At 47.0% G+C, this 27989-nt stretch overlaps 2 protein-coding genes across 3 annotated transcripts in view; both read left to right on the top strand.

Moving 5' to 3' along the window:
* Positions 1-21: 21 nt before the first annotated feature.
* LOC103189825 (A-kinase anchor protein 8-like) lies at positions 22-25820 on the top strand. The gene is made up of 13 exons (XM_042344687.1): positions 22-101; positions 9431-9478; positions 11705-11924; positions 13946-14405; positions 18247-18352; positions 18848-18888; positions 19708-19750; positions 19878-19944; positions 20853-20994; positions 21649-21772; positions 22564-22694; positions 23066-23161; positions 25079-25820. The coding sequence occupies exons 1-13, from the start codon at positions 74-76 to the stop codon at positions 25517-25519; spliced, it is 1947 nt and encodes a 648-aa protein (XP_042200621.1). The 5' UTR covers positions 22-73; the 3' UTR covers positions 25520-25820.
* A 1361-nt stretch (positions 25821-27181) lies between these two features.
* Positions 27182-27989, top strand: part of LOC103189826 (A-kinase anchor protein 8-like) — a 32743-nt gene continuing 31935 nt past the window's right edge. For both annotated transcript variants that reach the window (XM_042344661.1, XM_042344660.1), the window contains exon 1: positions 27182-27272. In XM_042344661.1, coding sequence (XP_042200595.1) covers positions 27254-27272 — 19 coding nt within the window. In that variant the 5' untranslated portion in view covers positions 27182-27253. The remainder of the gene's footprint in view (positions 27273-27989) is intronic.

Genomic DNA, 27989 nt, shown 5'->3' with positions numbered 1-27989 from the left:
CTCTCCCCCGCCGCCACCCGCCTGTGACGTCACGGAGGCGGCCGGCCGCTTCTTGCCGAGAGTCGCGAGCAGAATGGACGGTGGCGATGGCGGTTACGGAGGTCAGTCAGTCCGTCTGTCTGTCCGCGGCGGCGGTGGTGGTGGTGTCACTCTCTCTCTTCGCCGAGAGGGAAAAGAATCACAAGCTGTAGTAGTAACGGGTGCGCGTATACGAGAGAGAGAGAGCGGTTTAAAAGATAACTCGAAGGGATTCGAGTGTTTTTTTGAACGACGAGTTTGTGTGTGAAAAAAAACGTCGACGGACGGAGAGAGAGAGAGAGAGAGGAGGAAGGAGGGAGGGGGAGGGAAGAGGGTGAGGAAAGAAAGAAAGGAAGGGGAGGGAGGGAAGGGGAGGGAGAACCTCTCCCTTAAAATTATTCCCCCCCCATTGTGCCCCCGTCTGTTCGGGCCCCCAATGTGGCCCCGATTTCCAAATTATTTACTCCCACGTTATCAATCCGTCGTTTCGAAAACGATCGTTTTAATTTGTTCCGATTTGTGAACCGGTCAAAATGGTTCCTTCCCGAACCTCCCCCTCTCTCTCCCTCCCTCCCTCCCTCCCTCCCTCTCTCTCCTTCCCTCCCTCTCTCTCCCCTCTCCCTCCTTCCCTCCCTCCCTCTCTCTCCCTCCCTCCCTCCCTCTCTCTCCCTCCTTCCCTCCCTCTCTCTCCTTCCCTCCCTCTCCCTCCTTCCCTCCCTCTCTCTCCCTCCCTCCCTCTCTCTCCCTCTCTCTCCCTCCTTCCCTCCCTCTCTCTCACCTCCTCTCCCTCCCCCCCTCCGAAGACATTTTGGAAGATCCCTTTCTTTTTTTTATGTCTTTTTATCTAACTCTTTCCCCCCTCTCCCCCCCCCAAAAAAAAATAGCCTATTGGGAGGACCGACCCGACGTTGGGCGATTTTCGGGGTTCGCAAACGGGATGTTTTTTAACCCCCCCCCCCAAAAAAAAAATATTAAAAAAAATGCAAATCTCTGGTCTATGTGATGGCAATAATTTTAAAACCGGTCAAAATGGTTTCCTCCTCTCTCTCCCCCTCCCTTACCCTCCCTCTCTCTCTCCCCCTCCCTTACCCTCCCTCTCTCTCTCCCCCCTCCCTTACCTCCCTCTCTCTCTCCCCCTCCCTTACCCGCCCTCTCTCTCCCCCCCTCCCTTACCCGCCCTCTCTCTCCCCCTCTCCCTTACCCGCCTCTCTCTCTCCCCCTCCTTACCCGCCCTCTCTCCCTCCCTTACCCGCCCTCTCCCCCTCCTTACCCGCCCTCTCCCCCTCCCTTACCCGCCCTCTCCCCCTCCCTTACCCGCCCTCTCCCCCTCCCTTACCCGCCCTCTCCCCCTCCCTTACCCGCCCTCTCCCCTCCCTTACCCGCCCTCTCCCCCTCCCTTACCCGCCCTCTCCCCCTCCTTACCCGCCCTCCCTTACCCGCCCTCTCCCCCTCCCTTACCCGCCCGCCCTCTCCCCCTCCCTTACCCGCCCTCCCTCTCCCCCCTCACCCGCCCTCCCTTACCCGCCCTCCCTCTCTCCCCCCCTCCCTCTCTCTCCCCTTCCCCCCCTCTCTCTCTTCCCCCCCTCCCCCTCCCCCTCTCTCTCCCCCCTCCCTTCCCCCCCTCCCCTCCCCCTCTCTCTCCCCCCTCCCTTCCCCCTCCCCCTCCCCTCTCTCTCCCCTCCCTTCCCCCCTCACCCTCTCTCCCCCCCTCTCCCTCCCTTCCCCCCCTCTCCCCCTCTCCCTCTCTCCCCCCTCCCTTCCCCTCCCTCTCTCTCTCCCTCTGACAGACTCATTTTCTTTTCCACACGTTATCGTGTTATCTAATCTAAATCCTAAATAAAGGTGTATGTATTTATTTAGGGTTAGACGAGCCAAAATTGGGGGGGGGGAGTGGTAACCCTATCGATCTAAAAAAAATTGAAAAGCTCTGGGTTTAAAAATAATGTTGAACACCCCCCCCCACAACAACACCACCCACCCCACCCTCAACACCATCCACCCCCCCCACCCTCAACACCATCCACCCCCCACCCTCAACACCATCCACCCCCCCACCCTCAACACCATCCACCCCCCCACCCTCAACACCCCCCACCCTCAACACCATCCACCCCCCACCCTCAACACCATCCACCCCCCCACCCTCAACACCATCCACCCCCCCACCCTCAACACCATCCACCCCCCACCCTCAACACCATCCACCCCCCCACCCTCAACACCATCCACCCCCACCCACCCTCAACACCATCCACCCCCCCACCCTCAACACCATCCACCCCCCCCCACCCTCAACACCATCCACCCCCCCCCCACCCTCAACACCATCCACCCCACCCCCCTGAGGGGTTGGTCAATTGTCGGATTATTATTATTTTGTGGGTTGAGGGTGGGGGGGGGGAGAGAGAGAGAGAGGGGGGGGGGCGAGTGCTCGCGGGAGAATGGCGAGGAGGGGAGGCGGCGGCCCCCTCCCTCCCTCCCTCCCGCGGGTCGGTCGGTCGGTCGGTGTGTTGCGACGGCCCCGTTTTTTTTTCTTCGATCGGTGTTATTTTTTTTAATATTATCACTAACGATTATTAATATTGTTTAATAAATTTTTGATATTTTAAAAAAAACGGTGGGGGGGGGGGGGTATTGCGGGCGACAGGTGGCGGTGCGCGCGCGCGAGCGAGTGAGTGAGTGCGTGCGTTTAGGCGCCAAAGCGGACGCTTCTTCTTCCCCCCCCCTCCCTCCCTTCGATGAGGCCGCGACGAGGAAGGGAGGGTTTTACCGGGCGGGCGGGCGGGGTGGGGTGGGGGTTATCGCGGGGCAAAGATAGAGCGAGTGCGTGTGTGCGTCTGTGAGAGAGAGAGCGAGAGAGAGAGAGGGAAGGAAGCAATGGCGGCGGTGTCGAGAGCTGCCGTCAGACGCCACAAAATGGCGGCCGGAGCGGGGGGGGGGGCCCCCGGGGTCGCGCACGCGCGTCAAAACGATGTGGTGTGTGTGTGTGTGTGTGTGACCCTTCACCCTTCACCCCCCCCCCCTCTCTCCCTCCTTCGCAGGGTTCAAAGGTTTTTTTTTTTCGCGCGCCGCGGCGACGGTAACCTCGCGCTCGTCGCGCCTCCGGGAGGTCTCGAGGCACTTCGCGGAATAAGACCGAGGAGGGGTCGGCGTTTGTTTGTTTGTTTGTTTGGCGCCCCACCCCCCCCCCCCCTCCCCCACCACCACCCCGAGTGCCTTGGGGCCGCCCCCCCCCCCCTCCTCCCCGAGGTCAAAGGGCGCTGTGCAAATGCGGTGTCGTCGTCGTTGTTGGAGGGTATCGAGCGATGGTGATGATGTCGGTGATGATAATAGTAATCCTCGCATTTGATAGAGCGCTTTTCACGTCAGGAGGACGTCCCGAAGCGCTTCACAGAACACACTGTAAAGTGAATTGACTGTATATCTGTGGGCGGACGCGGCAGCCGATGGCGCACAGCAATGTCCCACAAACAGTCGTAGATTGAAAATGACCAATTTATTATTGTTTTTGGTTTGGGAGGGATTATTATTAGGCTCTGTGTGGAGGAAGGAAACTTGCCCGAGGTTTCGCCCTCTGCCTGGAATTGAACTCGGGTTTCTCGCTTGCAAAAGCGAGTGCTCAACCACTGAGCTACAGGACTCCACGCTGAAGAGGAAAACTGAAGATACGATTAGGGATTTAACCCCCTTTATAAACATAAAGCAGCTGATCAGGATTTGAAGCAAATAAGCTTTCTTAGCATTGTGACAAAATTCCTTATTGCTCAGTGGGTGAATAATAATCCCCGCGTTTGACGTAGCGCCTTGTCGTCTTCGAGACGCCTCAAAGGGCTTCACAGAATACGCTGTGCAGCGTTGCTGATTGAGTAGCAACTGGGTTCCCACTTGCTGCTAAGCCAACAGGTGACGAGAGCAAGGAAACTTTCCTAAGGCTTTGCCCCGAGCAGGAATTGAACCCGGATCCTCTCCTGCGAGGTGAGCGCGCTAACCACTATTGCTATGGGTCAGCGCTGTACTACGCTAGCTGGTCTAACGCTCACCCCAAGCCTCCACTCGCTCTCGGTTGCCCTCTGCGAGCCTAGGCTGTTTGGCAGGAGAAGAGAGGGCATCACTCACGGCTGAGCCAGCCGATCTACTCCACAGTTATGTCATGGCTTCCTGTTTTATATGTCTCAATCCTTCTTATGTGATGGGTTTAACACCCACTGAGCAATTTGCCACAATGCTAAGAAAGCTTATTTGCTTCAAATCCTAATTAGCTGCTTTATGTTTATAAAGAGGGTTAAATCCCTAATCGTATCTTCAGTTTTCCTCTTCAGCAGTGTCTTTTTCTGTATAAAACAAACTTGCACTTGATGTGACGTGTAAATGGGATGAAATATAATCGAAGGGCTCCGTGTATTTGCTAGTTTTGAAGTTCAGTTTTTGTAATAATAATTCTTGCATTTGGTATAGCGTCTTATCATCTCAGAAGGACTTTTCGAAGTGCTTCACAGGATTTACTGTGAAATGGAGTGAGTGTATTTATAGGCAAATGTGACAGCCATGACACCACAGCTGTCGAATGATAGTAACAGTTGCATTTCCAGCTAAATTAGCAGTATAACAATTGACAATTTTGCCTGTTTTATTTTCTTTCCTAGGACTCAAAAGTCCAGGAATGGCAGGAATCCCAATAGTTCTGCAGTTAGGAATCCTATAGTTCTGCAGTTGGCAAAATCTGATTTAATCCAAAGGCCTTTCTAGTCTTGACTGAATAATTAAACAAGCAGTGAGTGCACTTGCTTAATAAGCTAGGGAGAAAACTAAATTACTTGCTATTAATTTCACTTGTGCTCTCTGAATATTTTTGTTATCAATATTCATTGCATGTTTAGATCAGAGCATGGCAACTGCGTTCCAGAGATCTGAATCGTGTATTGGTGACAGAATCATACAGTTTGTATAGTGGATTAACCACTATAATGGAGGAATTCCACTTGTGCATAATGAAAATTGGTGGACAATTCAGAATTTCCAAGTCAATAGATTTTAAAACCAATCTTTGCCTCTGCAGTCCGCAGATAAAGGGGCAAAGTTTGGGTGAAATATCAGCCTAGACCTGGACATGGTAATTCAGCCTTCGGATGGAACCATTAAAGCAGTGAACCTGGACTTGGGCAGAGTTGAATAGAGAACTGGGGAGCCAGCATTAAATGAACAAACATGGACTGAGCTAGAGAGTGGAGAGCCAGGGAACACTTGGAAGTAAGCATTGAAACTATATGTATTTAAGTTGTCTTACCAGTGAACAAAATAATTTTCACTTAAATTTTTAAATCCGGTTTCACAAATGCCGATTTACAAAGTTAATTCAGGTGTCTAATTGAGGTTCCACTGCAAATGCATTAGAAGATGTTACATTGAAATTGCAGTCTCTCGACATTGAATTTTAGCCTAATGTTACCTTTGCGCAGTCCTAGCCATTTATCTCAACTTACGTCGACAACCTGCCTTTATTGTGGAGTCTTCTAATCCTTGCATTTTAATCGTTGCGTTTTGATATAGCGCTTTTCATGTCTTCTCAACGTCTCAAAGCGCTTCACAGATTAGACTGTAAAGTGAATTGACCATATAATTGTGGGGGAAACACAGCAGCCAATTGCGCACAGCGGTGTCCCACAAACAGTCGTGGATTGGAAATGACCAATCTATTATTGTTTCTTTTTGGAGGGATTATTATGAGGCTCTGTGTGGAGTAAGGAAACTTGCCCAAGGTTTCGCCCTCTGCCTGGAATTGAACCCAGGTGTCTCGCTTGCAAAGCGAGTGCTCTAACCACCGAGCTACAGGACTCAACGGAGTGAGTGGTTAGTGCACTTGCCTCGCAAGCAAGAGCTTACAGGTTGGATTCCCGGCCAGGATGAAATCTTAAGACAAGTTTCCTTAGGGTTAGGCCTCTGTTTACCGAGCAGTAAGAATGAACCTGGTTATTAGTCAATTGGAGGATCACTTTCCAGGGGTAATAATCCCTCCAAAAAAATAATAAAATGCAGTACATTGATCACCGCATGTATGCGGATGACACCCAAATTCATGACTTTTTAAGGAATACTGCTGTACACAATTGGCACCTTATCAAATGCAAGGATTATTATTATTATGATTAAATATTTGCCCACTCCCCTTTTAACTCTTGTGGATCCTGCTTCCGGCACGATTTTTAGTAGGGCATCCCATATCTCTAAGATGTGATAAGGCAGGCGCTGCATGTAAACACACGGTACAGAAATTTTACTCCCAGATATCTTGGCCAGTTGTGACCCCCTATGTCAATGAAATACAAATGCTCAACATGTCGACATAAGTGTTATCCTTCCCGTTTCCTGTCCATTGGAATAAAGTCCAATATATGTGACTTCCGTTGTCCTGGTGTAAAGGAGTGCAAATGTATTACTGCTTGCTGTAGGCGATTAACTGCTCAAAAGATGGAACTATTGGGGCTATTTTAAGAAGAGTATTAGGATTGCGTTAAACGCAGACGCTACGGGTGACTTGGTGTTCTTATCCCCAAAGTGGTGGAACACGTATTAGGTTGTGGGTTCAAGCCCCACATCGGGACTTGGAATCACATAGTCTTAAGATGATGCTTCGGTGCAGAGCTGGTGGTTGCATCGTGGGAGTTGCAGTCCTTCGGGTGAGATGTTAAACCGAGGTCCTGCCTGCCTGTCCAGGCAGATTTTAAAGATCCCCAATTTGAAAAGCGAAGGGAGTTCCTCTCCCTGTTGTCCTGGCCAACAATACCCCAAGTAAATTGGTTACTCACTCCACGGCTGTTTGTGGGACACTGCTGAGCGCAAACTGGCTGCTGCGTTTCGCCCACAAGATGTACAGTCACTCCACTTTACAGTATACCCTGCGGAGTACTTTGGGACATCTCAACGTTCTGATAAGGTGCTATCAAATGCAAGGATTATTATTAGTAGTATAGCCTAAACTAACCGCTTAGTTCCCCTAATCAGTAATTGCGACTGCACCCAGCCTTGAAAGATTGTAAGAGTTGTTAAGAATTTGGTTAATTGGGAGCGAGCGACTTAGCCGAAGGAAATAATGGTTGTTGCGCCGTCACACCGAGGCAAAGTATTTTATTCGTTTGCGGTTTGTTGCATGCCATCTGAGGTCAAATGCAGCGCATTGTTTCCGAGTTTTGATTAATATGATGTTTTGAGAAACATAATTTTTATGTCGTCGCCTCCCTCTCCTCTGGGCTCACTGTCGGACTCCGCCCTGTCAAGCGCTCTGGGACACAACACTGCGTGAAGGGCGCTATATAAATGCAAGCTGTTGTTGACCCCTGTTGGGGCTGTGTATAGTTGCACAGGCATTTTTGTTCATGTGCGAGTCCAGGTAGTGAGTGTTGGCTGACTCCATGAGTTTTGTCATCTTTCTCGCACAAAATATACAGTCAATTCACCACTCGAAGTCGTGTAGCTTAGTGGCGAGAACACTCGCCTCGCAGGCGCGAGGACCCGGGTTTGTTTCCTGGGCTGAGCGACACCTTAGGTCTTACTCCACACGCCTCTGTTTACCTAGCAGTAAGTAGGAAGAAGTGACCAAAGGCGCGTTCGAAAAGAAAGGTCTTTCTCCAATCGGGCTTCCGTGCCGCCCACAGCACAGAAAGCGCCCTGGTCAAAGGGACAAATGACACTCTGTCCACCGGCGACCAGGGCTCCCTCTGCCTCCTTGACCTCTCTCTGCTGCTTTCGACACCTTCGACCACTCTATCCTCAACCACTGCCTCTACTCTCACCTCAACCTCCACGGCACTGTCCTTGATTGGTTCAGCTTGTACCTCTCACACCGTCTGCACTTCATCTCCTCTAATGGCTTCTCCTCTAGCCCCCGTCCGTCTCGTGTGGCGTTCCTCAGGGCTCTGTGCTTGGTCCCCTCCTCTTCAACATCTATATGCTCCCCTTTGGTGACATCATCCACAGACATGAGGTCAACTTCCACATGTATGCGGATGACACCCAACTGTACCTCTCTGCCTCCACTCTTGAGTCGGACCACTGCTGTGCAGCGCCTTGGGACGTCCTCCTGACGTGAAAGGCGCTCTATAAATGGAATCTTGTTGTTGTTGTTGTTGTTGCTGTGCTGACAGAATGTCTGTCAGACATCAAGTCCTAGATGAGAGCTAACTTTCCTCACCTCAGGCCCTGACGGTATCACCATCCATGGTTGCACACTCAACCTTGCTAAGCCAGTCCGGAACCTTGGGGTCTTGTTCGATCCTCAACTATCCTTTCTACCCCACATTCTCGCCATGACCCGCTCTGCCTTCCCCCACCTCCACACTGTTGCTCAGCTCCGACACTGTCTGACACCGCAGGCCCCCAAAATCCTCATACATGCCTTCATTACATTGAGGCTCGACTATGCAGACTCACTTTTGTCGGCCTCCCCAACCTCTCCCTCCATAGGCTGCAGATCATCCACAACTCTGCAGCCCGTGTCCTCTCCCTCACTAGGCTCCGTGACCCTATCTATCACTCCCATCCTCGCCCGACTCCACTGGCTTCCCATCAAACAGAGGATACAGTTCAAGATCCTGGTCCTCACCTTCAAAGCCTTCCTTGGTCTTGCTCCTCCCTACCTCTCCAACCTCCTAACACTCTACTATCCTGTTCGCTCCCTCCACTCAGTGGGCTCTGGCTTGCTTATCGGCGGGAGGGCCTTCCGCCACTCTGCGCCCACCCTCTGGAACTCCATCCCGCAGTTCCTCCATCTCATCCCCTCTCTCGCCACCTTCAAGACCCACCTCAAGACTTTCTTCGATTGTGCTCTTGATCTCCCTGCTTTCCCCCCCCCCCACTATCCTCTACCCTCCCCCACCCCAACCCCCAGCTCAGTCCGTAACTCGTCTGTCCAGCGCTTTGGGGCGTCCTCCCGACGTGAAAGGCGCTATATAAATGTAATTTGTTGTTGTTGATTGTGCTACAATTAATGATGTAATTTCTTTCACGCAAGTGCCTTTAAAAGAAATGATTTGTGAAGTGTGTGATGGAATGACTTGAATCCTGTTGGTATAAGTGGTATGATTGATACTCTTCATGATGCTTCCTTTTTGGATTCAGTGTCAACTTATCAGAAGTGGCGAGTTAAGCATGTGTATTAATATATATATAATTGGTTACTCATTTCATAACTGTTTGTGGGACACTGCTGTGCGCATTTCAACCACAAACTTTACAGTCAATTCACTTTGCAATATATTCTGTGAACTGCTTTGAGATGTCTCAATGACGTGATCAGGCACATATCAAATGCAATAATTATTATTAAACCAGAAATGAGAGAAAAACTTGTGGTGAATTTGTGACTTCACCACAGCTGGAATACAGATATCGTAACTGCGATTGTTGTGTCTTTTCTCAGATTATGGAGAGGATGATTCTTGGAATACGGAAACAGTAGATACTCAAGGTGAGTGATTATTTGCTTGTCAATTAAATTAATTGATGAGACAAAAGGGAGGAATCCTGGGACAGAATCCGGGAAACCAAAAATCAAATTCCGAAAGACTGATGCTGGATCCATTCAAATTTTCAAGACTGAGGTGGATAGATATTTGTTAGTTCAGGGTATCGAGGGATATGGGGTAAGGGCGGGTAATTGGAGTTGATGTACGGATCAGCCATGATCTTACAGAATGGCGGAACAAGCTCGGGGGGGCTGAATTGCATACTCCTGTTCCTAGGAACATAAAAACAGGAGAAGACGTTGTGCTCCGCCACTGTCAACCGCTCTGGGACCCTACCCTGCGTGAGGGAGCTATAAAAATCCAAGTTGGTGTTGTGATATAGATATATATATTATATATAATTGTCCAAAAGCAGTAGATAACTATCTTAAAAACAGTTGTCCAAAAGTATAAAGCGGAGTGACTCGATTGGGGATGGAGAATAATCCTTGAGAATATAAAATGAGTTTGTAAGTGCACAGGCACTGGGAATGTTCACACTAAAGAGGAAAAATCTTGGGGCTTGGGGGAGATCTTATTAAAGTGTTCTGAGATGCTAAAGTGTATTATGATGATGATAATAATAATTATTATTAAAATCTCTTGATCAGTTGAACCCTCATGGGTTAATAAACGGCTTCGAGCTCAGGGGAAGGAATTTTGGATTTAGCAATGCAATGTACACTTGGAGTGGGTTCTGTCAGCACATTGAAGAGGCGTTTTGGTATCTATTAGGTGAAGGTGTTGATTCGGAGAGATGGACTGGAGAGACTGATTTCCTTAGGTTTTTTTTCTATGTACAAATATTCCAGCCTTGCCTGATGTGCACTGCCTTTAGAATTTGATAGATGCATCTTTAATACATTTCCTCTCTTCCTTCAAAATTTCAATGAGGTGGGGGGAAGAGGGGTGAAACTAGAGGCAACATTTGTTTCCTACTGTCCGTGCGTTTATCATTTTAATGATGTGGTTTATGCTGTCAATCAAAATATCGATGAGGCATTTATTGTTTTTGCAAGATTCAATTGATTTTGAGTTTGGGAGGAATTTTCTTCCCATTGAGAATTCACGCTCACATTGCTGTGGTACAACTGGTGAGCAAGTCCGATCCATCTGTCCTCGGGTGCAAACTGAGAATGTCACGGGCCCAGTTATCACCTTCGTGAAGGAAAATCTAATTTTGCAACGCAAAGGTTTTTGGGCCGGCCGGTTGGATGTCTTGACACATGCGGAAACCCATCACCGTAGTCAAGAGCGTGAGAATTCCATGCATTCCCACCCACACACATGGAAATCCCAGCGATAGATTGTTGGAACGGAGTGCGCGCTCTCTCTCTTTGAAGGGACGCATACTGCTTACCCAATTCCGGAAAGTTGCAGGTTGGCAACAGCCAAGATTTGGCGGGGCCCCAGATTGTGAGTTGGGGTAACTGCAGGTATTGTAATCAGCTAAAACTGATATCGCTTGTCTGACAAGCTTTGTGCATGATTTGGAATACATTGCATTATCATTGCATAAGATATTGCAGGCAATTTACCATTGCAGCATCATTGCATGACTCAATCTAAGTTAATAAACATATTTTAAAAATTCTGAACCCTATTAGGTGAATCTTAGGCCGGGTTATAAATAGACCTACAAATTGAAGCTGCGTGTTTTGTTGGGAGGAATTTTTCTTTTAAATGTACAATTAGATTTGAAATCATACACAAAATCCATTACTGCAGGAAAAATTTTTAAATTGATTTTTACTAGTGGAATGCAACTGATCTGCACACCAGTCATATACGTGTCCACTTGTTCACATTTGGCTGCTATGGCTAAATGGATGCATGTTGGACTCGTGTGAAGATGAGCTCAAGGTTTTTAGGGCTACGGTTTGCCCATGTAGTTCTGTAAACTCACGAGCACCTTTTTTTTTACTAGGAGCACAAAGGTAAGAGTTAACCTTTTGAATACTGTAGAGAGAAAGAGATGCTTAGCAGGGGGAAGGCGGAATGATTTATAATAAAAGTGAGAGGTGGACTGGTAAAGGGAGTATGTTTCAACAGTGACTTCACTTCTGATATAAATGTTCATTCATATAAATGAAGGTTTATAGAAACTGGATAAACGATACGCTGTGTTCAGCAAAGGGTGTTCAGTACCTCGATTCCTTGTGAACCTTTGTGTGCTTTCTTCTTTTTAGGATATGATGGCTATGATTACAGTTACACTCAAGATAATATATCCAGCTCGGCAACCAATTATGGTTATAACTCTGGCAACAAAACCTGGGATCCACCCAAGAATCCCAACACCGACACCATTGTCGCTAAAATCAACCAACGCCTGGACATGCTCTCCCAGTTTGAAGACGATACCACACAAGGACGCTATTCGGGCCAATATTCAGGCCAATACAACAGGTAGATTTTCTTTTAGAAAGAGCCTATTCAGTAATGACATATTGTGTTCCTGTAGCTGTGATTTCAGTTCGGGTGTTGTCAAATATTAGCTGAATGTGTCCAGGCAGGGGTGAAAGGAAAGAACTGATGAAGCTGAATACTAAGATGGAAGATTGCTTGATCAATTTGTGTAGGTTTTGCGTTGGGAGATTGAAACTTGAGTACTGGTTTAACCTTGAGATAACGGCAGCTGTTTCTAGAGGTTTCAGGCCATTCTTGAACCATTTCCCACTCTTCTATTAGACTCTTGACTGAAATTGTGTTGATACAAGGTGGTTGGGTAGAACGACAAAATTTTTATTCCCAGTCAGACAGGGACCAAATGACCTTATTTCAGATTGTTTGACTTATTTTGAAGGGAATTATGAATGTGGGGACCCATTTATTGGAGCTATATAGACAAATTTGAATAGGAAAATCGTTCTACTTATTCTAGTATTAAGAGGTATTATTAGTAGTATGAGTGATGGGGAATCTATCTACTCAATAGGAAAGCACTGGTCATTTGCTACCTGTATTGGCTCAATCAGAACCTAGAGATTGAAATTAAACCTGTTCTCTCTCTCGCTCAAATATTTCCTTTGATCTTCATGATTGCCTTTGATGTAACAGTCCGTTGGAGCTCCAATGTGCTAGATAGAGTGTGGTAGGACATACATGGGTTTGTGCTTGTGCTGTTCTTCCACAATGAGCTCCTAATCGCATGTAGGTTGCAATAGCGAACTATCAAACCGCCAACTTGTCACCTGTGCTGTTCTTCAGCTGGAAAGGGGGTTGGGAAGGAAGTAGATCAAATTTAAATCATTGCATATTGTTCCTTGTTTTGTACTGGAGTTTGGTTTGTTTTATGGGTGGCTTGCTATTAAAATACAATTCCGGGTCTATCTAGCTCATGGTATTTCTAGTAACTAAATTATTTGCAATCACTTAGAAAGTTCAGAAACCATGTGTGTAAGATCCATTTGAATAAGTTCAAGAAGGGTGATTCTTTATTTAAAAAATGAAGGCTCGAAACAGCTGGTTGACACCTCTGCGATGTATAGTAATAATCCTTGTATTTGATATAGCACCTTATCACATCTTTAAGTGGGCACTCTCAATGACGTGATAAGGTGCTATATCAAATGCAAATGCAAGGATTATTATTATCTTCCCCTCACTCCAGTTTGCTTCCCTGCCTAAATAGTAAACACGGTCGCATTCCTTCATTCTTAAACTCAAAATTTATCACCAGCAGATTTAACTTGTATTCAGTTAAAAAGCGGTTTTAATATTACAATGTGCAATTAACTTAAATCAGAGGCTAACCCTTTCAGCAACCTTGTGCAATCTAACATGAGCCTGGATGATATACCCCATATTTTGTATCAGGCATTAGAGTTACCAGGGTACAATATTTATGTTTGATTTATTTGTTCCAGGAGAGAATGAAAGCTGAAATCTAGATTTGGTTGATTTATATTGTCTATAAATGAGGATATTTGAAAGTTGCGGAAGCAGGGATGGAGGAAGCATGGTTGTAAAAGTCCCCATTTATATCTTGTTAACTACACAACCTGCTTATCCAGTAAGATTGAGGTGGGGGAAGTATAGCAAGCTTGACTATGATTAGTTACAGAAAAGGTTGATTTTTGACCATTTTGCCAAAGAATTATCTCGTTCCATTCTGAAGTGAGAGGTTGAATATTAACCAATTTGGAATTTTGAACTAACTTACTTAACTCTGGTTATTATTATTTTCCCCCTGTGAATATTGTTTATAGTGAACGCTTCCTGCTGTTGTATTCAGCAGTTTATTATAGTGCAACATGTCGAGTTATTTTACAGATAGAATTTATTTATATATTTTTTAAAAAAAAGCAGACGGCAGTTAAAAGTTAGGTTTTTTTTAAGTCTGCTGTCACTTTGCTGGCAGACCTTGTACCCACGGTACTATCCATCTACTGACCACATTCCTTACTTGCTGTGCAAACTCTTTTCAGGTTTACACCTTATGAGTCCTACGACTCCAGGTCTTCACTGAATGACCAGGATCTGTACAGATCTGGCTACGGTTACAGTGAATATGGACCTAATTATAGTGATTCCTATGGAGGTCGGTATGACCACTACGACAACTCCTCCTATGGGAGCCGCAAAGACCAGTTCCAGAATCGACCGTACGGTAACCAGCGGGGTCAGAACTGGTCCAGAGACTGGGCTCCACATAAGAGACCAAACTGGAACGACCCTTACGTGCAGCATGCGAGTTCCAGGCGAATGTCTGCACACTGGAATGAGCTGTCAATGGGAGGCCGAGGCCCCAACGTCGCCTCCGCCAGGAACCTCCCTTCGCTCTTCTCCCCCAACATTATTCCCATGGACCTGTTCAGAGTTCAGGGCTCGGGAAGATCGTTAGGAGGTGGCAGACAGCGAAAGAAAGACAAAAACCGAAACAAAGGCGTAAGTACCTTTCTTTTTTAATACTTGTTTTTTTTGTTTGGTAACCGATTAGATTTTAAAACAGCGAGAGGGTGTCATTCAGCAAAGCAAAACAAAAAAATAGCAGAACACTTGTAGCGGGAATCAATTTTTTTTTAATTTCTAAAATACTTTTTTTGAGACCATCAATGTGTCTTTTTTTTATATATATTTATATATGCCAATCAACTGTCCGGTTTACCAGGTGTTTTACGAAATTTGTTCTTCAGAGGTCATTTCGTATGTCTTTGCGGCGCTCCAATGTTGTAGTACTGGCTGTGTGCTAATCACTTATTGTTGTCCGACAGAAATTGAGGTGCGTTTGTCTTCTCTAGAGGAACTAACTCTTGATCTTTCTTTGTACACGACCGAAAAAAAGCAAGCTCACAATTTTCAAAGTCTTGATTTCACTTCGGTATTGCAAGCATTGCAGGATCAACAATCATTGTTAAGTCGCCCTCTCCTTCCCTAGCCTGCAACGTTAGATTCCTTACGGGATCCGTCGGGTCACGGGTTTTGTGATGCGATGTAATTTGTCTGAACACCACTGTCCTGTAACATATTGGTTAGAGTGCTCGCCTCGCAAGCGAGAGGACCTGGGTTTGATTCCCGGTCAGGGCGAAACCTTGGGCAAGTTTCCTTACTCCATACGCCTCTGTTTACCCAGCAGTAAGTAGGCACCCGGTTGTTAGTCGATTGCGGATCGCTTTCTGGGGGTAATAATCCCTTCAAATAATTAATAATATTTTAAATGAATAATTTGGTCGCTCAATCCACGATGGTTTGTGGGACACTGCTGTGCGCAATTGGAATGCCGAGTTTCGCCCAGAAAATAAGACGATTCACTTTACAGTATATTCTGCGAATTGCTTTGAGACGCCTCGAAGACGCGATGAGGAGGCGCTACATCGAAATGCAAGGATTATTATTAGGATGCCCTCTCTTTCCCTAGCATGGCCCGTCCTGTAACCAGTTTTACAATGCGATGTAAAACACTACTTTTGTACACTAACTGACTGGCTAACAATGCCTCACATGTATCTTTGTACTGAGCTGTATGTGGACTTTTATGGTGAATTAATAATGCAGTATGGTATTGTGATTGAGCTTGTTGTCTAAACTGTAATTTTGTAAATTGCTTGGGTAAATGGCTTTTCACAGGACTACAGTCATACATCCTGAATTTACACTTCTTATTGTGATCTTCGATTTTAATACGACTGGTTTCACCAGATGACATTTTTGAGTTTTGAGAACTGGATGCATAACAACAACGACTTGCATTTATATAGCGCCCTTCACGCAGGGTAGTGCCCCAGTGGTGGAGCAAGGCACTAAGCCAGGGGGGAAGTGGGTGGTGACCGTAGGCACAGTGGAAGAGGAAAGTCTTCAGGTGCGACCTGAAGATGGGGAAGGAGGAAGAGTGTTCCAAAATTTCAGGGAGTAATGGCTGCAAGCGTGGCCACCATTGGTGGAACAAAGTGCAGGAGGCCGGAGCCAGTGGAGCGGAGGCAGCGGGTAGTGGGTTGACAGTAGCAAAACTACACAAGTAGTTTTATTTGTAGATAATAAGAGTAAGTAGGAGCGAGATTGTTAGTCGATTGGCCGATCGCTTTCTGGGGGGACATAATCCCCCCCCCCCTAAAAAAATTGGTCACTCGATCCACGACTGTTTGTGGGACAATGTTGTCTGCAATTGACTGCTGGGTTTCGCTCACAAAATATACAGTCACTACAGTTTACAATGTATCCTGTGAAGTGCTTTGAGGTGTCTCAACATAATGAGGTGCTATATCAAATGCAAGGATTATTATAAACGGAAGTCGCTGGGAACACTCAGCAGGTCAGGCAGCATCTATGGAGAAAGGAAAGTGACTATTATAATATTATTATTAGTGTATTCTCTTGGGAACGGATAGTCTTTGTGATTACGTCCACGTGTGATTACAGTAACATTGGTAAAATAATCTGATTTGCGTATGTAGCTCTTGTGCTCCCAAGTGAATAAAGCCACTGTAGCATTTGTTGACACAGATCTGTTCTGTGCTGAGATCGATTTTCATCCAGGGTCCTGTCATTGATGTTCGTGCCCTGGGTTGCAGGGATTTGTAGGATGTATTTTGCCCACAAAATGTACAGCCATTCACTTTACAGTATATTCTGCGAAGCGCTTTAATAATAATAATAATCCTTGCATTTGACACAGCGCTTTTCACATCTTCTAGACGTCCCAAAGCGTTAAGACGTCTCGAAGATGTGATAAGGCGCTGTATCAAATGCAATGCAAAGATTTATTATTATATAAATAGCTTGGCTTAGCTTGGCGCCACTCGAATGATGAATCTCACTTGGGATCTCAAACCTTTGGAGCCCAGTCGCGTCCAGGAGTATGTGACGGGAGGAAGGAAGAAATATAGGTTAGCCTGGGAAAGGTTAGAACCCCAATGTTGAAGTACGTCAAGGTAATGAGGGTAATAGGGGAAAACTGGGCATAAGACCTCTTTCTTGATGGTACTGACCAATGCTATTTGTGCTGGGAGTGGTCAAGGGGACTTGCCTTGACAACTTCTTGTAGCTTAGTGGTTAGAGCACTCGCCTCGCAAGCGAGAGGACCTGGGTTTGATTCCCGGGCTGGGTAAAACTTTGGGCAAGTTTCCTTACTCCACCCACACCCCCCTGTTTGCCCAGCAGTAAATATTACCCAGTTGTTGGTCTATTGGCGGAGCTCTTTTCCGTGGATAATAATCCCTTTTTTTAAAAAAAAAACGACAGTTTGGTCAATCAATCCACCACAGTTTGTGGGACACTGCTGTGTGCAATTGGCTGCCATGTTTCGCCCACAAAATATAGTCAATTTACTTTACAGTATATCCTGTGAATCGCTTTGAGACATCTCGAAGACGTGATAAGGGGCTATATCAAATGCAAGTATTATTATTAAGATTGAGCTCAGACGCTGTATAATGGCAGGGTGCCTTGGGGATTCTGCTGGTCCTTACTTTTAGCTGATGTCCACGTACAGCAGTGGTGACTGAGCAGTGATCAGAAATGGGAAGTCTGACTATTGCTCCTCATTCCCCTCTGCTTCCACCCAAAACCCTTGCGCCGTAGGAAACTTTCCCATAGGAAAGGGTAGTGTGGAAACTAGACCTAGATCAATCGGCTGACATGTTGAAATCCTGAGATTACATGGCTAGATACATGTTGTTGTCTAGTGTAGAGGGTGTACTAATTTCAAGAGCCATAGACAAGTGTTCTCTCATGAACGTAAGAATTTGCTAGGCGAAATAAGACCAAGGCCAATCTAGTTTGCCCTCCACCATCCTGGCAGTTGCTTGACATGTCGTGTCCCAGACTATACATGTTATCCCTAGATATTATTTTCCAGCAAAAATCTTATCTATTTTACTCTTGAAACAAAACACTTTGTGCTTCCACTGTCTGTCATCCTAGGGAGCCTGTTCCATAAGTTTACTACTCACTCAAACTGAAGTAGTGTCTCCATGGATTTGTTCTAAATTTACCCCCTTCAATCACAGGCCATGTCCTCTGTTCTACTATTCAGCGTAAAGTAAAACAGCTTATCATGGTCTACGTTATCGAGTCCCTATAGCATGAAGTTTTGTACATAGCTTCTCTATATATGAATGGAACCTAAAAAGCTCCCAAGCTAAGACTGTTTTATTGTAGGCTGCTGTACTCAGACAGATAGATACCCAATCCAAGAGGAGCAACTCCTTAACAGTGCAGCTTCTTAAGAAAGAATGCATTTGAATTATGAAGCTCCACTAATGGTTCCCCCCCCTCCCCATTGCATGAGAAGAAAGTACCAGCTGGTCCGGGTATGAAGAGGAAGCAATCGATAAGCAGCACTGAAGACCCTGAAAACAAACAAGCCAAGACAGACGATGGTGAAGATTCAGATGCTGGTACTGTACAATGAATTATTACTCAACTTTGTGGGGTCCTGTAGCTCGCCGGTTAGAGCATTCACCTCACAAGCAAGAGCACCTGGGTTCGATTCCCGGGTGGGCAGGGCGAAACTTTGGCCAAGTTTCCTTGCTTCACGCACACGCCTCTGTTCACCCAGGAACCTGGTTGTTAGTCGCTTTTCCAGGGATGATAATCTCATCATAAATAAATAATAACTTAGTCACTCAATCCACAACTCTTTGTGGGATACTGCCGTGTGTAATTGGCTGCCGTGTTTTGCTCATAAAATATACAGTCAATTCACTTTACAGTACATTCCGTGAAGCGCTTTGGGACGTCTCCAAAATACGATAAGGCGCTATAATCAAATGCAAAGATCCTTATTAAGATGAGAGTAATACAATTAATTGCTCCTGACGGACAATCCACCTGTGTAGAATCGCTCCTGGTTTGCTTGTACTTCAGCTTACTGTTTTTATTTTTCCTTATAGAAGAGAAGGAGGAAGATGGGGCTGAATCTGGAGATGGAATTGTAAGTATCACAGCTTCAAACCCGTGGACTAACACTAGACAATTAAAAGTAGTTTCTACATTTCCCACCCACCCAACTCCTGGAATTTAATTTATTTTCAATTAAACTAGACCATATATGGCAGACAGCAGAAAGCTGCTACAGTGTAATTGGTCCACAAACCTCTGTTTCCCTAGCAGGAAGTAGACACTCGGTTGTTAAGCCGATGAGTGGATCGCTTTTCTGGGGGTAATAATATCTTTTAAAAAAAAGATGATAGTGATTTGGTCTATCAATCCATTTTTGTGGGACACAGCTGTGCGGAATTGGATGACACATTTTGGCTGGGACATTGGTGAACTGTTGGCAGGAATACCCAAATTCAACATTGAAACCAAATCTTGAGCTTATTAATGCATAGATTTCCTGCTGATTGCCAGAGACGCAGACCTCCCGGGAGGGGTGGGGGTGGGGGGGCGGGTAACAATCGCTTTCCGGGGGTAATAATCCCTTCAAAACAAAAATAAATTAAATCAAGTAATAATATGATCAGTCAATCCATGACTGTTTGTGGGACGCTGCTGTGCGCAATTGGCTGCAGCATTTCGCCCACAAAACTCTTTCACTCCACTTTACAAATATATTCTGTGAAGCGCTTTGAGACGTCTCAAAGAGATGATGAGGCGCTGTATAGAATGCAAGGATTTTTACAGTTTTATTACTTTTCTGTCTCAACCTTTTTAAAACTGTTCTTGTTGTTACATGGGATATGGTGCTCAAGACAAATTGAAGTCCTTATGAATATTTGAATTAATGTTCCCTTTTTGCTTTCACCCCCAGACTGGCGAGGACAAAGAATCGGGTGAAAAGAAACCAAAACGTTGTAAGCTTTATTGTTATTGCTATAATTATTATTAAACTAGTACATTCAATTATTCCTTTCTTAAAATGCAATAACTTGAGGAGTGCATATGGTTGTGAACTAATCCTGACCATTACTATGTGAATAGTTCCCACGATGCAAGAGAAGAAGAAGGCCGGTAAATTCAAGAAGATTCGAGACCGACTTGCGGAGAGGTAGCGAGCAGCGATACTATTGTAATGTGTTCAGGGTTCAGCAATCTGCTCTTTACATATCATAGAATATTACAGCACAGGTGGAGGCCATTTGACCCATCGTGCCTGTGTACTGTATACTGGCTCCCCATCACCGAACGGTTTGACTTCAAGATCCTCACACCAGTGTTCAAATCCCTTCACTCTTTGGCTCCTCCCTACCTCTCCAACCTCCTCACTCCCCAATCCACCACCCGGTGCCTCAGCTCGACTGGCACCGGCCTCCTGCTCGTCCCTCGCAACCTCCGCCCTGCCATCGGAGGTCGCGCTTTCAGCCACCTCACCCTGAAGCTCTGGAACATACTCCCTCAATCCCTCCCTTGCCACCTTACACCCCTTTTTCAAGTCCGCCTGAAAATCTTCCTCTTCGACCGCGCTTACGGGCATCTCCCCCCTACCCCCACCTCAGAGTCAAGCTCCGCCACTGTTATCGCTCTGAGATGCTACTCTGCGTTGAGGGCTCTATATAAGAGTTATTTCCTTATTCCATATGCCTATGTTTACCAAAGTAAGCAGGAACCCGGTTGTTAGTCGGTTAGCGGATCACTTCTCCGGGAGTAATAATCCCTTAAAAATATATACTTGACCACTCAATCCACAACTGTTTATGGGACACTTCTGTGCCCAATCGGCTGTTGCGTTTCGCCCACAAAATATTCAATCAATTCCCTTTCCAGTATATTCTGTGAAGGGCTTTGAGATGCCTCAGACATTATAAGGAGCTATATCAAATGCAAGGATTATGATTATTATTTACAATCGTGGAGTTGATTTGTTTGCTGCAAAGATTGTCTGTGTTCAGTTTAATCGCCTGACTTATTTCACTGCCGGATTGTTTCTTGACAAAACCTTTTTCCTTTTTGTCGCAGAATAACATACGCCTGCTCCGTGTGTAAATTCCGTACGTTTGAGGATGATGAGATCTCTAACCACATGAGGAGCAGGTTTCACAAAGAAACTTTAAAATTCATTGGGACCAAACTAACTCCCCAAACCGCTGACTTCTTAGACGTACGTAGACACTGTTTTCTTTCAAATGAACACAGAAGTGTCTGGGAACACGCAGTGGGTCAGTCAGCATCTATGGAGAGAGGGACGTCAGTCAGTAAACATTTCAGGGGTCGATGACCTTTCGTCAGAACCTTTCGTAAGAGTTCTGACGGGAAAAAGTTATCGAGCTGAAACGTTAACTCATTTTCCTCTCCATAGATGCTGCCTGACCTGCTGTTTGTTCCCAGCCACTTCTGTTTTTATTTCAGGTTTCCAGCATCTGCGGTATTTTGCCTTCTGTTCTCTTTCCACTCTTATTTGGTTTATGATGTATGCAAAATCTGTTCAATGGTAAAAACTACCAACCCGCCCGCTCCCGCCCCTCATCGGGCTCCGGCCCGCTCCATGTCTCCCGTCCTACCATCGGTGGCCGGGCTTTTAGCCTCTCTGCCGCCACACTCTGGAACTTCATCCCACGGTCCCTTAGCCTCGCTTCCTCCCTCGCCTCCTTCAAGTCCGGTCTCAACACCCTTCTCTTTGACCGTGCCTTTGGTCTCCCTCCCACCTCCCCGCCTTCCCTCACCCCTACACCACATCTCACAGTCGTGATAAGATACTATGTCAAGTGCAAGGATTATTATGATGTATCAAGTCGCCTTGTTAATCTTGTTTCAGGAATACATTGCAAACAAGAACAAGAAAACTCAGAAGCGTCGGGAGCAAATTGGAGATGAAACGATTCTGAAAAAACAATTGCTTCAGCAGCAAGACATGCTCCAGGGAATGCTGCGAGCCAATGGTTAGAACCTCCTTCAATTGAGATAATTCCGCCTTCAATTGGAACAACTTGCATTTACACAGCGCCCCTCACTCAGAGCGCTTGATAGTGGTGGAGCATGACACCGAGCCGAGGGGAGGGTGGGGGTTGAACTCTCCTCTGAAATCCCTCTATCCACCCTTCCCTCTGCCTTAAATTCCTGTTGACAGCATAGCCAGCCAGGACCTACAAGGACAGGCCAGTCCCACTCAGCTCCTGTTAACACTGCAAACCGAAGCCCTAAGGGTAGGGTGGTCCTCGCTGGACAAGAGGCGGGAAAGCTTCCTAGAAAATGATATCAATGGCAAGCTGTGGGGTTTTAGATGGGTAGACTTCTGCAGTTACCCCAGCGCACACTCTGGACTCGCCCCCNAAGCTTTGGTTCTTGCCAACCTGCACCTAATAATTTCTGGAAATAAGTAAGCAGGATTCACCCCTCCAGGAAGCGTGTGTGTGCATCCATTCCAACAATCTATCTCTGGGATTTCCATGTGTAGGTGGGATGCATGAAATTCTCAGTCTGGTTTGGAGACTCTAAAGCATGGTGATGGGTTTCCGCACTTGACACGGCTGGGCATAAACAAAATTTAAAACCCGCCTCCTTACATTCTTGCTCAGGCTCCAGCTCAGTCTTTGTAAAGCTGTTTTAGACGTTCTCTCCCCTTAACAGGCATATATAATTGTAAGTTATTGTTGGTAGTTGTAGTGATTTAGTTTTATCTGTTATGACTCCCGGAGGAAATCTAATCCCACTTTCTATTCATCTGTTCTAGGTATTGGTATGGAGCAGTGCCTGAAAAAGGTGGAAGCAGCTCATTGTATGGCCTGTGATCTGTTCATTCCAATGCAGAGTGGTTTTATCGGGCAGCACTTGAGGACAGTTGAGCACAACCGTTATCGCAAAGTAAGCGTGATAGAATAGACAACAACAACTTGCCATTACACAGCGCCTGGTGTAATGTAGCGCTTCACGTGGGTCCTGTAGCGCTCGGAGGTGGTGGAGTCTGACAGTGAGCCAGGGAGAGAGTGACGGGGGAGGTTACCGTAAGCTAGATCAAAAAGCAAGGTCTTTGAGCAGGATTTGAAGGAGGGGGTAGGGCGGAGGGATTGAGGGAGAGATTGATAGAGTTTCAGGGCGTAGTGGCTGAAGGCACGGCCACCAATGGTGCAACGGAGGACACATGGGACGAGCGCGAGTGGGTTGAAGAGTAAGCAGGTCCAATGTACTTATTGAATGAAAGTTGTTTCAGCACTCTTCATTTTCTCTCCTTTCAGGCAGCTATTGAGAGAGCCAAAAAGGGAAGCCTGATAGTTGCTAAGAGCATCCTGAACAACAGCAACATTACAGAGATGTTGGAGAAGTACATCAAGGTTAGTAAGAATCGTCTGCGTAATTTTTGTTTGCCTTGAATTTAGAGCACTTGATGCTGGTGAACAAAATGCAGTGGTGGCCATTTTGAGCATTTCCTTGTTTGTTAGAGCATAGGTTAGCTGCACGGTAGGTAGGTAGGTAAGCTGCACTTCCTCAATTATGCTTCAACCCAGATGTCCCTTTCGTCTTCTCCTTCCTCCCTTTCCTTCATCGCTAGTGTTGAATTTCCTTCTCTCAGCCATGATTCATCACTTACAGACTCCCGCCCGCTCCATCTGCTCAGCAAGCTCCAGCCTGCTACCTGCCCCCACAATCGGCAGTCTGTCCTTCAACCTCTCTGCCCACCTCCTTCCCCCACCCCCTTGTGAACTCCCATCACAACGTCTCTTCGCCTCACCCCCTCCCTTGCCTTCTTCAACAACAACAACTCGGATTTATATAGCGCCCTCCGCGCCGGACGGCGTCTCAGAGCACTTCACAGTAACGGATCCTGGGGTCGAGCCAAGGAGAGGGGAGGAAGGTGACCAAAGGCGAGTCCGTCTCAAGATTCTCCTCTTCGACCATGCCTTTGATCACCCTCCTATTCCTGGCCCGTCCAGCCCTCCTGATCCCAACTCCTAGCTTGGGTGCAAATCCCTAACTGTCCAGCTTCTTGGAATGTCTTCCCGATGTGAAAGGTGCTGTGTAAATGTAATGTCTTGTGGTAACTAATAATTGCAGATTGAATAGCCAAAATACATGTTGCCCTTCAGAAATTCTCTTTGCAGGTCCCATCATGGCTAGATTTTGATTGCATCACGCCATGAATAATAATACTTATTATAATAATCTTTGAATTTAATATAACGCTTTATCACGTCTGAGATATCTCAAAATCCTTCACAGATTATACTGTAAAGTGAATTGACTATTTTGTGGGCAAACCTTTTTTCCCAGAGGTGAAAGGAGAGTACAGTAAATTCCTAATACTTGTCACTCCCGACAACAACAACAAACTAAATTTACACAGCGCCTTTCATGTCAGGAAGACGTTCCAAGATGCTGGACAGTCAAGGATTTGGACACAATTTGGGATCAGGAGTGGGGGAGGGCAGGGAGGGTAGGGGTAGGAGGGTGGCGGAAAGGGCTCGGCGATTAGTTATAAGGAGTAAGTAACTAGTGCCCTTCGATTGGTGCGGGTGACGGAGGTTGGGCACTCGTGCTTAGATGCACCACAGAGGCCTCTGGTCTATTGGCCTCCAGCCCTAACCTGTCACAAGATTCCTGCCATCAGTTTATTACCTCCCCTAAATGGTTTCCAGGTTATAACATGCCTTATTGCCTCATCCAAACAGGATCAGATTTTAAGATCCCCGTCCTTGCCTTAAAATGCTCTTGTGCCCCCAACCCAACCCCTGACTTTCCTGCCAACTCTGGTCTGCTTTGTGGTCCTCCACTGTTCAGTGGGCAGGATCTGGGTTTACTGGACAAGCCAAAACATTGGGCAAAGCCAAAAGTCTCCTTACTCCTTACTAGGTGAGCGCATCTGTTCACCTAGCAGTAAGTAGAAATCCGGTTGTTAGTTGATTGGCAGATTGCTTTCTAGGGGTAATAATCCCTCCCCCCAAAAAAATATTAATACTAATTTGATCACTCAATCCACGGCTGTTTGTGGGACACTGCTGTGTGAATCGGCTCCCATGTTTCGCCCACAAAATAGTCAATTCACTTTGAAGTATATTCTGTGAAGTGCTTTTAGACATCTTGAAGACGTGATAAGGTGCTACATCAAATGCAGGGATTATTATAATATACGGTATCCCTTCTTACTGAAGGAAGCCAAGAGGCCTTGGTCTACTCTTTACAAATCCTATTCCTTTTAAGTTAACGTTAAGTCTCAGCTGTACATGACCCAAGTACTTCTGAACTCTACACAGGGCGAGAAACCATTTACTGACGACCCAGATGACAAAGATGAGGACGACACAGTCGCTGCTCATGAGGGAGAAGGCGAGGGGGATGGAGAGGCCGAGGGACAAGGTGATGGGGAGAGAGATGATCTGAACGAAAGTACCAACGACGAAGAAAAGAAAGAGGGCGAGACTGCCGCCGAGGGCCAGACTCCCGAGGGTGAGACTGCCGAAGGTGAAGGAAATGTTAATAATGCGGAAGACATAGCAGACAAATCTGAGAAGACAGACGACGTGCCAGATGAGGAGATGGACGCAGATGGGGAGACGTTGGGAGAAGCAGAGGGGAACGCCACAGAAGAGAGCAAAGACCCCGAAGATGAGCCGCTCGCACCCGACGACGAAAAAATATTGGAAGAGGGAGGAGACGAGGAAGGAGAACCGTTTGATGATGCTGAGCTGGAGTAATTTAGTACCGCTGCTTCTGAAAAGATCTGGACAAATGATTGAAATATTCCCTTAATCATTCTCTGAAGCTTATATTAGTTTTAAAAGTATCTCCTTGTTTAACTTGCTGGTAGATTTGTGTTATTGCTGCACTTTTTTTGCTAGAGTTTCGCACCTGATTTGTGTTTCATTAGTTTCCATGGTCTAGTAAGTGCTCCCTGTGTACCGTGCTGAATGGCTTTTCACAATAATGATGTAGACTGTATTCTCTCCTGAACTGTGTGTGGAACATTTTGCAATAAACATTCTTTCTATAATCTGACTGACGCGGTGTTGCGTAGACCACACGTTTATCTTGTTGTGAAGAGGATTCCAAAATCGAAGGTGTCCGAAGGAGGGGGTGGGAGTTGATTTAATCCCTTCAGAAAAATAACAATGTGGTCACTCAATCCACGACTGTTTGTGGGGACGCTGCCGTGGGCAATTGGCTGCCGCGTTTCACCCACAAAATATACAGTCAGTTCGCTTTAAAGTATATTCCGTGAAGAATGTGGAGACGACATGAAGACATGATAAGGCGCCTTATCAAATGCAAGGGTTAATAATCCCACTTGTGATACTTTTATGCTTTTAATCAGTTTTGGTCTTAAAAATCAAGAGCTTTTAAACTGTTGGTATTGGCCAGCCAAAACCACATAATAATAATAATAATAATCCTTGCATTTGATATAGCGCTTTTCACATCTTCTCGACGTCCCAAAGCGCTTCACAGAACACACTGTAAAGTGGAATTGACTGTATATTTGTGGGCGAACGCGGCGGCCGATGGCGCACAGCGGCGTCTGCCCCACAAACAGTCGTGGATTGATTGAAAAATGACCAATTTATTATCGTTTGGTTTTTTTTGGGATTATTATTAGGCGAAAGCAAATCCAAAGACAGTCCGTTCGCTCTACATGACGGTGTGTCCTTTGCAGCGCTTCTGAGACGTCTCAATGGCGTAACGAGGCGCTGTATCCAACGCGAGTGCCACGATCGCACGGTGACTGTTGCTCTGCCACGCGGGACGCCCTGCCACGCGTGCGAGGGGGAAAATTTTTCTCAAGAGAAAAGTTCTTTCCGAGCCACTGCGTCCCAATCTTCCAGTGGTCCTTCAAGGACCTTCCTCTCGCCGCCAATTGGGCGGGAGGAGGGCGGGACAGCGGTGATTGACAGCGAGAGCCACCAATTGGACGGGGAGGAGGGCGGGATAGCGGTGATTGACAGCGGGAGCCGCCAATTGGGGGAGGAGGGCGGGATAGCGGTGATTGAACAGCGGGAGCCGCCAATTGGGCGGGGAGGAAGGCGGGAAAGCGGTGATTGACAGCGGAAGCCGCCAATTGGGCGGGATAGCGGTGATTGAACAGCGGGAGCCGCCAATTGGGCGGGGAGGAGGGCGGGATAGCGGTGATTGACAGCGGGAGCCGCCAATCAACGGGGAGGGCGGGAGGCGGGGATTTGACAGCGCGCTCCGCCGATGGGCGGGGAAGGGAAGTGAAAGGGGAGGGGGGGGGAGTGCGGACGGCGGTGATTGACAGAGGCAACCACCAATGAACCTGGAGCAACCCGCGCGGGTCCAATCAGCGGGGGCGGGGGGGGCGGTGCTTCCGGCAGCGGAGCGGCGCCAACAGCAGCAGCGGCGGCGGCGGCGGCAGCACTTCCGGCGCGAGCTCGCGCCTCACTTCACTCTCTCTCTCTCTGCGAGGCTCGAGCAAAATGGATGGTCGTTACCCGGGTCAGTGAAACCTCAAACCTTCCCTCCCTTCCCCTTCTCCTCCTCAACCCCCAACCAAACCCTCCTCAGTTCCTCTCCGGTCCACCATTTTTTTTTGGGGGGGGTGTCTCCTCGATGATTATGTGAGGGAATAAAAAAGGGAAGGAGGAGGAAAGGGAGAGAGGGGGGGGTTATGAAATGTGTGTGTAAAAAAAGATTCGTCCCCACCCCCCCCAAAAAAATTTTTTTATATCGTTTGTCGGCGTTGAGGGAAGAAAAAAAGTGGGTGTGCGGCGGCGGCCGCGGCGTGGAGAGAGGGGCGGGGGGGGGGGTCTCGAGGCAACCTAACTCGCTAGCTGCTTGTCTGCCGTTGGTCGGGGGCTCCGGGCTGGCCTGCGCCATTGGTCGGTTCGGCTGTCAGTCAGGGAGCGGAGCGGAGGGAAGACCCGCCCCCTCTCCTGACTGACTGACTGACTTGGGGGGTGGGGTTAGGTTGCACCGTACGGTCTCTCTCTCTCTCTCTTCCCCATTATTGTCGGTTTCTTTTCTTTCTCTCTCTTCGCCGCCCTCTTCCCCTTCTCCTCCACACTTGGGTTGGGGGGGGGGGTGGGGTTTCGTGAGGGGTTTTAACTCGAGTTGAAGGGGTGGGTGGGGGGAGGATCGCGTTTCGTCGTTCCGGTTTTTTTTTAAAAAAATGTATTCATTGTAAAAAAATTAAATTTACGAATAAGAATTTTT

This window comes from Callorhinchus milii, unplaced genomic scaffold, assembly GCF_018977255.1.
Source record: "Callorhinchus milii isolate IMCB2004 unplaced genomic scaffold, IMCB_Cmil_1.0 Scaffold29, whole genome shotgun sequence".
Lineage (NCBI taxonomy): Eukaryota > Metazoa > Chordata > Chondrichthyes > Chimaeriformes > Callorhinchidae > Callorhinchus > Callorhinchus milii.
This window is presented reverse-complemented; position numbering and strand designations above follow the sequence as displayed.

What these genes read in the sequence shown, in the direction of transcription:
- LOC103189825 (XM_042344687.1), top strand. Translation starts at nt 74, where the DNA reads ATGGACGGTGGCGATGGCGGTTACGGAG. An exon ending in GGAAACAGTAGATACTCAAG is followed by an intron (nt 9,479 to 11,704) that starts GTGAGTGATTAT and finishes TCTTCTTTTTAG; the next exon opens with GATATGATGGCTATGATTAC. An exon ending in CTGAATCTGGAGATGGAATT is followed by an intron (nt 18,889 to 19,707) that starts GTAAGTATCACA and finishes TTTCACCCCCAG; the next exon opens with ACTGGCGAGGACAAAGAATC.